This window comes from Lontra canadensis, unplaced genomic scaffold (genome assembly GCF_010015895.1).
Source record: "Lontra canadensis isolate GAN:19392208 unplaced genomic scaffold, GSC_riverotter_1.0 scaffold20, whole genome shotgun sequence".
Taxonomy (NCBI): Eukaryota; Metazoa; Chordata; class Mammalia; order Carnivora; family Mustelidae; genus Lontra; species Lontra canadensis.
Window position 1 is genome coordinate 23327643 of NW_022631014.1, and position 16052 is coordinate 23343694.

Here is a 16052-nt window from a genome sequence, read left to right on the forward strand (position 1 = left end):
GGCCGACATCTAAAACTTGCCCAATAAATAGGAGGCCAGACTCACTGAACACCAGGAAATCAGTGTTCGGAGAAAACTGGTCCTGCTAGGAGGCCTCAGCTTTTTGGGAGTAATGGGTGGCAGGATGTCTGATGGCCAGGCTGCTTGCCACACTATGGCCTGCCTGCCCGTATCTTATGGGCTCCTCTTCCAGTCTGAAACCAGGAGGGCAAGGCACATGGAGGAAGACTTGCCCGATGTTTCTCCTACCTTGTCCTGCCTCCCTGAGTGTAAAGGTAAGCAGTGTGGGACTGCCTCTGTTCCCAAGGAGAGTCTATAATTCATGACAGCTCCAGCAACATGTGACTTGGACTCATGTGGGCACAGTTTCCGTGCATTGTGAACAAAGTCCCGCCCCTGATAGACTGGGAAACGCCAACCCACCTTAGAGTGGAGACACTGGCAGCCCCAAGGTGAGCCAGTGCAACACAGCTCAGAGACCAAGACCAGAGGACGCATTAAAGGTTTCACCTCTATTAACCAGCAGTAGGGCCTCTATTCAGTGTGGGACCAGTTCATGCAACGCCTTTAACAGGGGAGCCTAACCTCCCTTCCTAACAAAAGTCAACTGTCACTATCCAACAACTTCGAGAAACGCTGGCCTTTCTTTGTAGGCACTTGCAGAAATGTAGGAAATGCTGCAGACTTTTTTTAAGGGATTAATCTGTACCTTGCTTTTTTAAAATGGGTTTCAAAGAGGATCTCTAACCACCCCCTACAAGTATCTTAACCCAACCAAACTCAGCCCATGGGAGCAAACAACACGCTCTAGGAAGATGTGAAATCCCAGGCCAGTGAACTGCTGACGTTTTGCACACTTTAGACTTAAGAATCATTAATAATTTACCAACAAATTCTACCATCTCCAGATTAGCTCTGGACTATAACAGATTAATTTATGAAATATCAGAACCCATTCCTTTTAATTAAAATCATTACCAACAAGGGTAAAGTGAATTGAGTTACCAGGATCTCCCCAGAAAAGTTTACCAAGAACTATCTGTGAGTCTTCAGCTGGGAAATGAGATAGAGGATTAACAACATAAAATTGGAGAGGGGCCTTCTGGGGTAGGAGCATATAGTTGTTCCATACAACCTCTGACCCAAATCCAAATAGCCCAGTTAAAGAAAATGCATCATGTATGCTCCCCATCCATCCAGATGACTACATTTTCAGGGTTACTGCATAAAGAAGCACTTAAAATACTGTCATGCAATGCTTTAACCTGGAAACGAGGTTCCTGTGATAGTGCCTGTGACTTTCATAGCACAGCAAATTACACATACATATGTAAGCGTGGAAATCCCACGTTTGGCACCCTGATAGTACAAATGCTGCAATAAGATGAAGAGTGTAGCCAACAATACATATGATGACAGTTACTTTTAAAAATTCGAGAATGCTCTGTGTTTACATATTTACATATACTGTGGGTACGTTGTGATCAAAGTCTAAAGAATACAATAAACCTTGGTGGACCATTCAATAAAGAACTGGGTCATGAAATAGAGATCTGCTGCCCTGAAGCTGACAAAGCCAAACCGCCTGACTGGATGTTGGGGCAATCAGGTCTGAGGGTACCAAGGTGCACTATTCTGGCCTGAAGCAGAAGATCACAATGCAGGAGGCAAGAGGAAACACCAATGCAAAGATTTCTTTCTACCAGTGCTGCCAAACAGGCATTTAAAAGCACAGACAGACACACATTCTTATCCTACATGCAGGGAAATGTGACACAAAGTATTGCATGTTAATGTCAAGCTTGCTGTCATCATGTCTCTAAATATCCATGAAAGTTTCTTATCAGTTATACACATGAGAAAGCAAAACCTTTAATTACACAAAAATGGTAACTATTTTACTAAAGAAAGTATTTTCAATTAATTTCAGTGCTCTTGAAGGCAGTGTGTGTGCAGAGGAGAGAGAGGGAGGGAGGGAGGGAGGAGGGGGAGGAGACAAGGAGGGAACACATTTTTGAGTGTCGTTTTTCCCTCCAAAACCACCCACTATGGTCAACTTTGTTTTAAAGTGTTAGATTTAGGAAATTTTCCTCAGTGAGGAACAAACAGAAAGCAGGAAGTCTAAACAAAAGCAAATTAAATCAAGACAAGGACATCAAAAGCAAATTTGGCTTTACTTTTCGGTGGAAGTTGATCCTATATCTAACACTGCACAAGGTTTCTTGCACAATGAAAAGAGAAGCAGAAGTCCCTTACACTGCCTCGCTTTGCCAGAGAATCACCGTAGTCTGCTGGCAAAGTCCGCTTGCTGGACTTTTTCTGCTCATGTTCAACTGCATCTTCAATTATAGGCTCAAGCCTCATCTGGACAAACACCAAAGATTGGGATCAATGTCTTTTCATTATACAAAGAAAGATCTAATACCCTGTTTTATGTCTCTGCAGTCCAATTAAACAAATGTATGACTAGCAGGATTCAAAGTTAAAGAAAATGCAAAACCCCAGCAGTGACAAAAATCAGACATTCTAGGCCCCGACTTAATCTCTTGCCAACTTCAGGGTTTGTTAAGGTCTGTTTCTGAGACCAGATTGGGATTTCAGCATCTTCATTCACGACCCCACCCAGGAAACTAATCTATTTAAAACCCCCAAGTTTAAATAAAATCTTTCCCCCTCAAATTTCACAAAGAACATTATGTCAATCTACCACCCAATCTTCCCCAACCCCTTTGTAGCAAAACTCCTCCGTAGAGCGAGTGCTACTATGCAAAGCGCTGCTTCTCCTCAGAAACCAAAACGGGGCCCCACATTACCTCGGTGAGGATGGTGGTGTCATAGGATGGCTGATACTTTTCCTTCTCATGAGCTGTTCTCTTCTCCATCTTCTCTCGGTCCGTTTTTTGTTTCCTGTCTGCACCTTTAGGCTTAAAAACAAAGTGCATGATTTCCTCCATCAGGCTGAAGACGGACAATTTACAAGCACAACTGGGCCTTACTAAAAAGCCCAGTTTCTATCGCGTACCTTGAACACTTTGATTTGGCAGCTAGCTGAGTGTAGATGATCCGTGTATTCTCCGCTTTCATTCTGCTTAAAGGTGTCGACCTGAATCCTGAAAGGCACTCCCTTCTCACCTCCGTGCTTCCGGGGAGTAAATTCTGTGCTGATGCAGTGTACCTGGAAAACAACTCAAGCTGAAAGGGACTCAAAGTACCATCCACTGAGTCTCCTTCTATTTTGCTCCTTCTCAGATGCCCTACCCCAGCCATAAAATCAGGATCCCTCAAACAAACTCTTACATACTAGCCAGATGGCGGTCATGAATTCTTCCGTATGGCTTTCCTTTCACAAATCCAACTAGGCCTTTTTGAACTTTCTGGCAACGAGCTCTTCCCCAGTCCAATGCCTCTCCTCTCACACAGGACTTGTTCGGGTTACAGGGACGCCTCTACCTCCACTCTGGACCGAATGATGCTCTCAGACCCAGGGTCTTTGGCCTTTCACGTGGCTCACTCCACAGCAACCAAACCCATTGCTGAGAGCTTCCGTCACCTGCCCTCTTTTGTCACTGCCCCAACTCTAGCCAACCCATCAGGTTACTGCTGTGCCTGCATACATCAGCTGTGACACCGCCCAGGGAGTGGCTACTACTCACCCTGCCTGTATCCACCTAAACCGTTCTGTCAACCTTCAAAGTTCACTGAGGACAATGCTCATTTCCTACCACTTCTGCCCCTCTCCCAACACCAGCACAATGTCAACTAACATAAACCATGTCCCGCGTGACTATTCATTGGCAGGATACAGACAGTATTTGGTAAACCAAAAAACCACAAAATACTAAAGATTCTTAAAAAATAAATACATAAGTAAACAAATATTCTTTACAGTTCATACAAATCAGAGACTACTTAGATTGATCAGCAATTAAGCAATCTCCCTTTCTACATAAAGATTACCTACTCAGTTTTAATTCTACCACTTACAAATCTGAATATACAGGGTATAAAAATTACTATCAAATCATATTTTACATATATTAACGTTTCCAAAAAAACTCATCTTTCGGGGGCACCTGGGTGGCTCAGGTGGTTAAAGCCTCTGCCTTCAGCTCAGGTCATGATCTCAGGGTCCTGGGATCGAGCCCCACATTGGGCTCTCTGCCCAGCAGGGAGCCTGCTTCCCCTCCTTCTCTCTGCCTGCCTCTCTGCCTACTTGTGATCTCGGTCTGTCAAATAAATAAATAATAAATAAATAAATCTTTGGAAAAAACCTCACCTCTTAGGGATACAAGCTGAGTATTTATGGGTGAAACGAAATGCCTGGGAGTTGCTTAAAAGTATTCCATCAAGGGGCGCCTGGGCGGCTACGTGGGTTAAAGCCTCTGCCTTCGGCTCAGGTCATGATCCCAGGGTCCTGGGATTGAGCCCCACATCAGGCTCTCTGCTCAGCAGGGAGCCTGCTTCCTCCTCTCTCTCTGCCTGTCTCTCTATTTGTGATCTGTCAAATAAATAAATAAAATCTTAAAAAAAAAAAAGTATTCCATCAATAACTAAAACAGAGGAAACTACTAATAACTGTTGAAGCCAGGTGATGGGTACATAGAGGATTCATTACTATTCTATTACTTTTGTGGGGTTTGAAATTTTCAGTATTAGAATGTCTTTTAATTATGCTAGAGAGAAAATCTTGAAACATACACTTTTTTCAATCCCACCCTTCTACTCTATTTTATTTTTTTAAGTGAACTCTACACCCAGTACTGAGCTTGAACTTATGACCCTGAGATCAAGATTCGTATGCTCTACTGGCCAAGCCAGCCAGGCACACTAATCCTACCCTTTTAAACAGGAGCTTTGGTTAAAGAGAAATTCATCTTAAGAAAAATAGAAGTTTTGATTACTGTCACTACCAATGATAAATGTTAACATCTGAATCACGTTTTATATATCAGATTGTCTTTATATATGTCAGCCTATAAATGATAAATGTAGTAAATTAACTCCTATTTAAGTCTATACATATGTAAATTTAAAATATATAAAATAGAAGACATTACAAGATAGCTTACAAATAAGCATTTAAAGAAGATAACATCATGTGTCAAGAATTTAACCTCATCTATGGCCTTTCAAATGACTAAGTTAGTATACTTCTATTAATGTAAAAACTCCAAACCTGAATGAAAGCAGACGTGCGCTTCGCAGGGTCCCACAGAAATTCAACCGCATTTAACTGGCTTGGATTTGTCCTTGTGTCAATTATTCCCACAGACATTGGAATATCTGTATTTTTAAAAAAGTTACACAGAAATTCATCCACTACGAATAATTAAAAAGCTTACCACTTACTATAATTAGGTTCAAATGAAATTATTTCACCTCCACGCAGAACATTTTTCTTCAATGTTTTCCCGGTCAATGATGCTAACATGGAAACCCATCTAAAGCTACCAGACTTTCTCCCACCATGGCTTCTATTTCATTTTATTCAACATATGATGGATGGTGTCAATTAAGAATTAAATAAATGGGGGCGCCTGGGTGGCTCAGTGGGTTAAAGCCTCTGCCTTCGGCTCGGGTCATGATCCCGGAGTCCTGGGATTTAGCCCCGCATCGGGCTCTCTGCTCAGCAGGGAGCCTGCTTCCTCCTCTCTCTGTGCCTGCCTCTGTGCCTGCCTCTCTGCCTCCTTGTGATCTCTGTCAAATAAATAAATAAAATCTTTAAAAAAAAAGAAATAAATGATTTCAAACTCCAAATTCCTGGCTCAGGTTCTTTAAGCACCAAAAAACTACTTCATTTCTAAATTATTTAACAATGCAAGGCACGCAGGATCTGCTAACACCAACACTCTCTCCACACAATTATACACAGTGCCTTCTCTACCAAACAACTGCCTTCACCTCTCCAGAGTCTTCTGACAGCCACCCGTACCTAAATCGAGAAGTCGGTCTCCTGGACGATTCCACTTCCAGCCTTCAAGCTGCTGATGCTCTGTGTATTGTAGCCGTCTGTCATGGAATACAACTCTTATGATGCTCTATGGAACAAGCAGGGAAAATGAACACTTTTAAACTGGTCCAGCTAAAATGCAGAAGCATTTTCGATTCTTATGCATTAACCTGTAATAGAAGAATATACCAAAAAATATTCTGCTTTAAACATTTTCTAAGTGAACTGCTTTGTTCTTGGAATATCTGGACAACTCAGAAATAAAAGGCACAAATAAAATGATTACTTAGGTAAAATTTTTATTTACAGTCTGATACTGCAATTCAAAATTAAGGTATATGCCCATAAAATCATTGAGCAAGAATTCTATTTCTATGAAGAAAACATCAGATGCACACAGGAATTACTAAAGCCAAACAGTAGTATAAACAGAAACAGAGAAACCCAGGTACAATGGTAAAACTGTTCATTTAAAATAAGTTAATAACTGAACTTCTTTAAAGACCCTCAAGGATAAATACTAATATATAAAAATGCTGAATCATTATATTATACACCTGAAACTAATATAACACTGCATGTCAACATATACTTCAGTGAAATAAAAAATAAAGAGGTAGTCAAGGAATAGGTGGGGGAATCTGCAAAATAAGACCCAGCAAAAAAAGAATATATATGCAAAAGTCATTCTCTACTATTTGATTTGCAAGAGGTTATCTGAGGTAAGCAAGGGAGAGAAAAAACAAAACAAAACAAACCACAGGTAAGCTTTACCCAAACACTACGGTTCCTAGGGAAAACTTCACTCCACAATCTGGCCAGTTCTCTGCTCTCCGCCCATCCCTCCTTCGCCTCCCACAGGTTTGGAGTGCCAACCATTGTTTCACTCCAGGAACAGGAAAACAAGTCATCCAAATGCCTTCAGATACCACATTTGCAATAATTTGTGTTTGTGACACATGCATAGATAACTTTCTCATGATGCAATAAGATATTCACATTTCCAGTAGACACTCTGGTATAAATAGGAAATAATTTGTTAGCAATACATATAAATATTACTTTAGTGGCCCTGTATTCCCTACCCACCAGGTACTGCCCATAGCAGATAAATATTTTGAAGCAAACTATTTAAAAGGAGCCATATATTTTTTTTAAAGATTTTATTTATTTGAGAGCAAAAGAGAGCAGAGCAGGGAGGAGAGGGAGAAGCAAGTTCCCTATGAGCAGGGAGCCCACCGTGGGGCTCAATCCCTGGACCCTAAGATCATGACCTGAGCTGAAGGCAGACACCCAACCAACGAAGTCACCCAGGAGACCCAAAGTAGCCATATTTTAATTTGAAATACAGTTGACCCTTCACAACATGGGGTTAGGGGTACTGAGAACTTAAGTACTTAACAGCCTACTACTGACTAGATACTTTACTGATAACGTCAAAAGCTGAAAAACATATATTTTATATGTTATATATATTATATACTGTATTCTTACAATAAAGCAATCTACAGGAAAGGAATCAGTTACTAAGAAAATCATAAAATACATGTACAGTACTATACTGTATTTATTGAAAAAAATCTGCCTATAAACGGGCTCACACCAAAGCTGTGATGTTCAAGGGTCAACTGTTGTTTAAAAAGAGGCCGAGTCAGCTGCAGGACCAAAGTGGAAATCTACAAAGGCAGTTGCTGCTCTGATTCATGCCCATCTGCCTTCCCCACCTGCACCCACATCTACAGAGCCTGCCCAGGTGGTCGACCACACCCACTTCACGCCACCGCCTGCTGGCTGCAGACCTCACAGAGAAGGTGCACGGGCTGGTGGTGGCCACTGGGTCACACTCACCAACACGCTGAACTCAGGATAAAGTGCAGCAGAGAAATGACATGATTTTGATTCTTCCGTATTTAACTGAATCCACAAATTCAGAAAACAGTATGAGAATATAGGTATCAGATTTGAGCTTTACTAAACCCTGTTCTAGAAGGTCAGACTAAGACAGCTCAGTAAGGAATATGAAAGGAGAACCACAGTTAAGAAGCGGCAATATAGAAAACTTCTGAAATGACACTGGAAGGGAAAAAGTCATTAATTCAGACACCCAGCAACAGATAAAGGGGCCCTAACAATACGATAAATAGAACTAGAGCACCTCACTGAGTACAGAAGCACAGTCAACAAGCTCCAAAGCATCCCTGACACCTTAGCCTTTGTTCGGCAAGACCTCCCCAGACTAGCAGAGTCAAAGATCATGGGGCCAGGAATTAGACTTAGGGAGCTCCTAGGCAAAAAATGATGTGATTTTGAGGAAATTCACCCTGCAACCTGTGGTGGTGGCCGACTGTCGCTCTGCATCCCAGGCAAGCTCTCAGGATCTAACTGGACATTTTCTGGCATAGCCACCAAATATCAGATAAGTGGTTTATCAGGTGAAGATGAAAGAGATTTAATAAGACCTTTTAAAAATTAACCTTTCCAATCTAGAAGTTAACTGTTTAGGGAAACTGATGCTTTCAAAATAAGTACCCTTGTCTAGACAGAGTATGCTGGTTTAATGCCAACAAAACCTCTACTTTGCACTTATAAGGAGATGGTTTCTTTACTGTTAACAGTTGATGATCTCATGATGAAGTCGTTTTTGCCTTCATTTCTTGACTTGTTTTAATCGCATATATTAAATGTTTTTATGTATTTTAATTTGGAACTAAATCCCAGGAAGGGGAACTTAGAGCAGTCATGCAACAACTTAATTAACCCCACCATTCCAAGTTAACCTGACCGGTATTTTTAACTAGTTTACCAAAAGTATTTTAAAACATTAAGTCTCCCCTATCAGACTGGTTCTTTCGAAATCTTACCACCTATTCATAGGGAACCACCCTAGAAAGCCAGCTTATCCTCACTGATAAATGACAACCTGCTTCAAAAGTGACTTTCCCCAGTGCTTTGAGGGAAACTTAAATTTTGGCATTGGATCCACATGCCAAAGTATGTTTTATTTTCCTCAGAATGCTGAATAGCTATGAACAAAGAACTTAGTTAAAATTACTGTTATAAGGGCGCCTGGGTGGCTCAGTCATTAAGTGTCTGCCTTTGGCTCAGCTGGGATCGAGCCCCTCATCAGGCTCCCTGCTCAGGGGGAAGCCTGCTTCTCCCTCTCCTACTCTCCCTGCTTGTGTTTCCTCTCTCGCTGTGTCTCTGTCAAATAAATAACTAAAATATTAAAAAAAAAAATTAGTTTAAAAGAGGAATTAAAATTCAGTAATTTCTATAGTCCATCCAAAAAAAATAATGATAATAATAAGAAAAAGAAAAAGAAAAAAGCAAGCACAAGGCGGAACAGATAAAATAACACTAGCAAACTGCTGATAGTTGTGGCAGCTGGTGGGAGAACTTATCCCTAGCACCCACCATACACATGTAAAGTTTATCAGAAACCACCGCATAATAAACACATGTGGATAAACATACCATTCTACCTCTGGGTATGTTTCAATTTTATCATATAAGTAGTTTTTCAGTAGTTTTCTAACATTTTTGGACCCAGTTTTAAGGCTCTCAATACAGGGCACATGATAATGCCTTACTCAATTTTATAGACAAATCTATAATTTAAACAATTTTTCTACGCTTCTATACAGATTAAAAAAAAAAAAAAAAAGCCAGCATCTCACAGTCACCAAATTTAACTTTCATTGGGAGAGAAGAGTTTACCCACATCTTCCCTTAAAATATGTATCATTGGTTGGATTTTTTTTTTTAAGAATTTATTTATTTATTTGACAGAGAGATCACAAGTAGTCAGAGAGGCAGGCAGAGAGAGAGAGAGGAGGAAGCAGGCTCTCCGCAGAGCAGAGCCCGATGTGGGATTTGATCCCAGGACTCTGAGATCAGGACCTGAGTCAAAGGCAGAGGCCTAACCCACTGAGCCACTCAGTCGCCCCTCATTGGTTGGATTTTAACTGGGTGTGAGACAATTGGCAGATATGCTGAAGGTAAGCCAGGGCACCCAATGGCCTGAAAATAAACCAGCTTGGGACCAAGGCATCCTGAGAGAATCTCGGACATTCGAAGCTTCCTGCACACTGGAAAATGAGAGCTGTTATGTCTGGCTCCTGCACCAGACCATCGCTATTTGTCATGAAAGCCCAGGAGAGAACAGCCAATCCAAGTAGGGTTTGCTCACTCTGAACCATGATGGCTTTTTTAAATGGTAAGCCCAGTCAGCATGCACTATGGCCAGAATGCCCACAGGAAGGAACAAAAAAAAAAAAAAAATAAGACCATCTGATTTACCCTCCAGAGAAAGGACCAAATCCACTAATTGAGCATAGACACGATAGACTCAGAGTACAAATGGCAAATAACCTCTCTTCCTCTGTGTCGGGTAAGATGGGAGCCCTGGGAGTCAGAAGACGTCTGGGAGCTCGGTCCAATTGGCAAGACACTGACTGGTGGGGCATGAACCCTCCATCTTTCCCTCAACTGCTCATAGGATTGGGGGCTTCCTGCGTCCAGGAGTCAGAGGAGCGCTAAAACATCCCAAAGACCTCTGGGTGCTAGGCAACTGGCTTCCCAGACACGCCAAATCTGTTCACCTTTATGTTAATATCCATTCCCCCTGTGAAGGCTGCCCTTCCTGCACTCGCCCTCTAAAAAGGCAGATCCACAGAAGGCAGTCTTCCCAGTGGAATGCCTCTCTACAGTGAGGGCCCAGCAGTGCCCAGGCCCCTATATGCCTCTCTGTGGGAAGATGGAAGTATCAAGGGAACTCATGCCTGCTTCTCTCTTGCTAACACTTAGATATACTGAAGTTCTCTTCTTCCAATTAAGCTTCTTCCAAAGTCTTGCCCTGTAATACTACAGAATCTATAATACACCGTGGTGAGTGACAGGTAGAGGCCAGAGGACCCACCCTGCATGACATTGGAGGGGGCAGAGATGGTTCTGAAGATACATCCTAAAAGGGATGAGCTATGCCTCCTATACTTGGAATGACTGTCTTCATTCAGATATAATAGTAAGAGTAAACTCTCGAGAGTTCAAATTTTACTTAGAAAAACTTAAGAGGTGAAATAAAAGGGTTTTTAAAAGTTTCATATAACACTTCCATTCCCCCATACTATCTTTTATTTTGAAAGAAAAGCTTAGAAGTCTTTGACGTCACCCTACAACCCAGCAGTCACACTACTGTGTATTTACCCTAAGGATACAAATGTAGTGATCAGAAGAGGCACGTGTGCCCCAATGTTTATAGCAGCAATGTCCACAATAGTCAAACTATGGAACAAGCCTAAACGTCTGTCAAAAGATGAACAGTAAAGAAGATGTGATGTGTGTGTATACACACACACACACACACACACACACACACACAGGAATATTATGCAGCCATCAAAAAAACCTTGCCATTTACCATGATGTGGATGGAATTAGAGAGTATTATGCAAAGTGAAGTCAGTCAATCAGAGAAAGACACTTATCATATGATCTCATTGATATGAGGAATATGAAAAACATGACAGAAGACCATAGGGGATGGGAGGGAAAAATGGAACAAGACAAAACCAGGGAGGGAGACAAACCATAAGAGACTCAATCTCAGGAAACAAACTGAGGGTCGCTGCAGTGGAAGAGGGTGGGAGAGATGGGGTGGATGGGTGATGGACACTGGGGAGGGTATGTGCTATGGTGAGAGCTGTGAATTGTGTAAGACTGATGATTCACAGACCTGTACCCCTAAAACAAATAATATATTACATGTTAATTTAAAAAAGAAGAAGAAGAAGAAGAAGTCTTTGATGTGGTGGTAGGCTTTTTCCTATAGCCCCAACTATGGTACCTTAGTTTCCAAAGGGTTTCACATTTACTTTACCCAGTAACTGCTATCATTTGTCTTATGGATAAGTAAACAAAATACAGCTCAAAAAGTTAGTAGTTTCAATACAGCCATTACTTCTTAGAGTGAAATTATTTTTAAATAACTCTTGTGCAAACAAAACCCCAAAACTTTTAACAGCAAAATTGCTACTTCTTTCAATCATTGTAGTATCTGTTAGGAATTAAGATGGATCATCCTTACCTTTACCAATTTTCCAGTGATCTCAGGCATATCTCCCATTTTCCGGTTATCCAGCATCCGAATTTCATAAGACTGACCTATTTTAAAGAAATTACTGAATGTAAAGAAATCACGTATCACCAACAAGCCATATAAATAATATCACTCTGTTTAACATAAAAATTCAGTGGTCTCTCAGGGTGACTGGGTGGCCTGGTAGGTAGAGCTATGGACTCTTGATTTCGGCTGGTCATGAACTTGGGGTCGTGGGATGGAGCCCTGCATGGGGCTCTGTGCTCAGAGCAGGATCTGCCATATTCTCTCTCCCTCCCGATCCTACACCTGGTGTGTGTGTGTGTATGTGTGTGTGTGAGCACATACGTGTTCACTCTCAACTCTAATAAGTAAATAAAATCTTTAAAAGAAAAAAAATTCAACTCTTAACGGGAGAAGCAAATTCATATTGATCTTTCTCTTTCCTGCAAACAACACCATCCTCTCCTCCTTGCACAATTACAGAAAACTGAAGAGTTTTACAATTGATTTTCATGTTATACTCCCACACTAAATTTTTATTACGCATACATGCATAATCCAAGACCAAAGTTTTATCAGTTTTACTGAGATATAACTTACATACCATAAAATTCACCATTTTAAGAAAGTGTACAATTAACTGTTTTAGTATATTCCGAATTGTGTAACCATCACCAAAGCCAATTTTAGAGCATTTTCATCACCCCCAAAAGAAAATCCTACCCCTCAGCAGTCACTTCTCATCCTCGCCTACCCCAGCCCCTGGAAACCCCTCATCAATCTACTTTCTGTCTCTAGGGATTTGCCCACTTCACACGCTTGATACAAATGGAATCACACCCTATGTGATTAACTGACTTCTTCTATGAATTATATTTCCAAGGTTTTTTATGTTATAGCAGGTACTAGGATAGGCAGATCTCCCTTATGTTGCGCCCTGCTTTATCGCACTTTGCAGTGCTCGCTTCGGCAGCACATATACTAAAATATCGCACTTTGCAGAAATTAGGTTTTTTTTCTTTTTATAACTGAAGGTTTGGGACAATCCTGCATCAAACAAGTCTATTGGGGTGCCCTTTCTTCCAATAGCATCTACTCACTTTGTGTCACTACATCACATTTAGTAATTCTCACAATATTTTGAACTTTTTCATCATTATTATAGTTGTTATGGTGAACTGTGATCAGTCATTATAGCTCACTTTTTAGCAATAAAGAATTTTTTAAAAAATCTTTTTAAATTTAATTTTTATTTGACAGAAAGAGACACAGTGAAAGAGGGAACCCAAACAGGGGGAGTGGAAGAGGGAGAAGCAGGCTTCCCACTGGGCAGGGAGCCCGATGCAGGGCTCGATCTTAGGACCCCGGGATCATGACCTGAGCCAAAGGCAGATGCTTAACAACTAAGCCACCCAGGCGCCTGAGCAATAAAGAATTTTTTAATTAAAACTCTTGGGGCGGGGGCTCCTGGGTGGCTCAGGGGGTTAAGCCTCTGCCTTCAGCTCAGGTCATGATCTTGGGGTCCTGGGATCGAGCCCCACATCGGGCTCTCTGCTCAGCAGGGAGCCTGCTTCCCCCCACCACCCACCTGCCTCTCTGTCTACTTGTGATCTGTCAAATAAATACATAAAATCTTAAAAAAAAAAAAAAAATGTTGGGGCAGCCAGTCAAGCATCTGCCTTTGGCTCAGGTCATGATCTTGGGGTCCTGGGACTGAGCCCCATGTTGGGCTCCCTGCTCAGCAGGCAGCCTGCTTCTCCCTTTCCCACTCCCCCTGCTTGTGCTCTCTATCCAGTAAATAAATAAAACCTTTAAAAAAGGGTATATACATGTTTTCTTAGACATTAATGCTACAGCACACAATAGACTCAGAATGGTGTCAAGGTAACTTTTATATGCACTAAGAACCTAAAAAATTCATCTGGGTAACGTTTATATGCACTAAGAACCTAAAAAAATTCATCTGACTCACTTTCCTGCAATACTTACTTTATTGTGGAGCTCTGGAACAGAACCTGCAGTCTGTCCAAGGTGTGACTGTACTGCATTACATTCTATTGCAAATATTATTTCACTGCACAAACATACCACATTTTGTTCATCCATTCATCAGCTGATGGACATCTAGGTTGTTTCTCCTTCTTGGCTATTATAAGTAGTGATACTATGAACGTATGTGTACTGTATTTTGTGTGAGCTAAGACCAAATTTTAATCCTAGAGCATTCTTCCTTGTGACCAATGAGCCCTACTCACATTCTCTCACTGGTCAGGTAGTGTTCATAAGAAAACACAAACAGATGGTCATACACCCAACTATATAATTAGGAAAATGAGCTGTTGCCAAAAGTTAAGAATGTACTCCAAACCCGCAAAAATGATTTTTGAATTATCTGTCATTAAGTAATAAATAGGACAGTATAATTTGACATGAAGAAAATCAATAGTAATTAAGGAATGTTTCTAGTACCATATGAAGTTGAGGATCTTTATGATCTAGTCCACACTCCAATGGGGCTTACCCTATATAAAAATATACAAAGGATACTAGATCTTTTATTTGGTCACAAAATACAAGCAGATCACTTCAAAGCTGGTCAAAGAAAACCATTACATAGAGTAAGTTACTAAAGAAAAGTCCTTAAGTCATTCAACAAACAGAGAGATCACCACTAACTGATATTATGCCAAGAGACATTTTTAAAGAGTTAAATTTGCAGCATACTTAACAAAGGACTAAACTCAGAAAATAATTTTAAAATAAAGCATATAAATAGGCATTTTTGAAAACTATACCATCATACACTTAAAATTACTCAACCTCACAAAAATTTTAAAATTTTAAAAATTAAAATGTTTTATGCTATCAGATCAACAAAATATGTTTAATTAAAAAGCAAGTGGGTGAGAAATGCGCACATATAATGTGGGAGGAATATGAACTGATGAAAGTCTTTCTCAAAAGCAACCTGGCTACCCCTGTTAAGTTAAATACTGTATTCTTTGACTAAGGGATTCTGACTCGTCAATACAAACAGGAAAAATGCAAGAGGGGGAATATCTGCAACTCACATTAGACACAAAGGGCCAATTTCACTAATAAAGAACTTCTACAAAATCACAAACAAATGTCCAACATCCCTACAAGAAAAAAAATGAGCAAATGACATAAACACATTCACAAAAGAAGAAATGCCAACAGTCCTTAAACATATTAGACATCCAATCTTCATCAGAGAAATGCAAATTAAAATTACACTGAATCGGGGAGGAGTCAAGATGGCGGAGAAGTAGCAGGCTGAGACTACTTCAGGTAGCGGGAGATCAGCTAGATAGCTTATCTAAAGATTGCAAACACCTACAAATCCAACAGGAGATCGAAGAGAAGAAGAACAGCAATTCTAGAAACAGAAAATCAACCACTTTCTGAAAGGTAGGACTGGTGGAGAAGTGAATCCAAAGGGGCGGGAAGATAGACCCCAGGGGGAGGGGCCGACTCCCGGCAAGCGGCGGAGCAACGGAGCACAAAATCAGGACTTTTAAAAGTCTGTTCTGCTGAGGGACATCGCTCCAGAGGCTTAACCGGGGTGAAGCCCACGCGGGGCCAGTGTGGCCTCAGGTCCCGCAGGGTCACAGAAGGATCGGGGGTGTCTGAGTGTCGCAGAGCTTGCAGGTATTAGAACGGGGAAGCCGGCTACAGAGACGGAGCCGAGGAGTGAGCTCTCAGCTTGGGGTTACCTTCAACCAGTCGCAGGCTTGGTCAGCTCGGAGCGCGGCCGGAGGCCAGGCAGACGGGAGTAATTGGGCGCTGTTCTCTGAGGGGGCACTGAGGAGTGGGGCCCCGAGCACTCGGCTCCTCCGGGCCGGAGACTGGGAGGCCGCCATCTTCATTCCCGTCCTCCGGAACTCTACGGAAAGCGCTCAGGGAACAAAAGCTCCCGAAAGCAAACCCGAGTGGATTACTCAGCCCGGCCCCTGGTAAGGGCGGTGCAACTCCGCCTGG

At 41.5% G+C, this 16052-nt stretch overlaps 1 protein-coding gene across 5 annotated transcripts in view; it reads right to left on the reverse strand.

Moving 5' to 3' along the window:
* UBP1 (upstream binding protein 1) overlaps positions 1-16052 on the reverse strand; it is a 67087-nt gene that overhangs the window by 18827 nt on the left and 32208 nt on the right. For 2 of the 5 annotated variants that reach the window (XR_004383103.1, XM_032861315.1), the window contains exons 3-8: positions 12036-12112; positions 5933-6038; positions 5177-5283; positions 3023-3175; positions 2814-2924; positions 2257-2364 (exon numbers count right to left, since the gene is read on the reverse strand). Coding sequence is in view for 4 of the 5 variants with exons in the window: in XM_032861315.1 (XP_032717206.1) it covers positions 2257-2364; positions 2814-2924; positions 3023-3175; positions 5177-5283; positions 5933-6038; positions 12036-12112 (662 nt within the window). In the remaining variant the exon portion in view is untranslated. Of the gene's footprint in view, positions 1-2256; positions 2365-2813; positions 2925-3022; positions 3176-5176; positions 5284-5932; positions 6039-6139; positions 6196-12035; positions 12113-14519; positions 14540-16052 lie in introns of those variants that run through there. The other 3 variants (XM_032861317.1, XM_032861318.1, XM_032861316.1) reach the window with 3 other exon arrangements.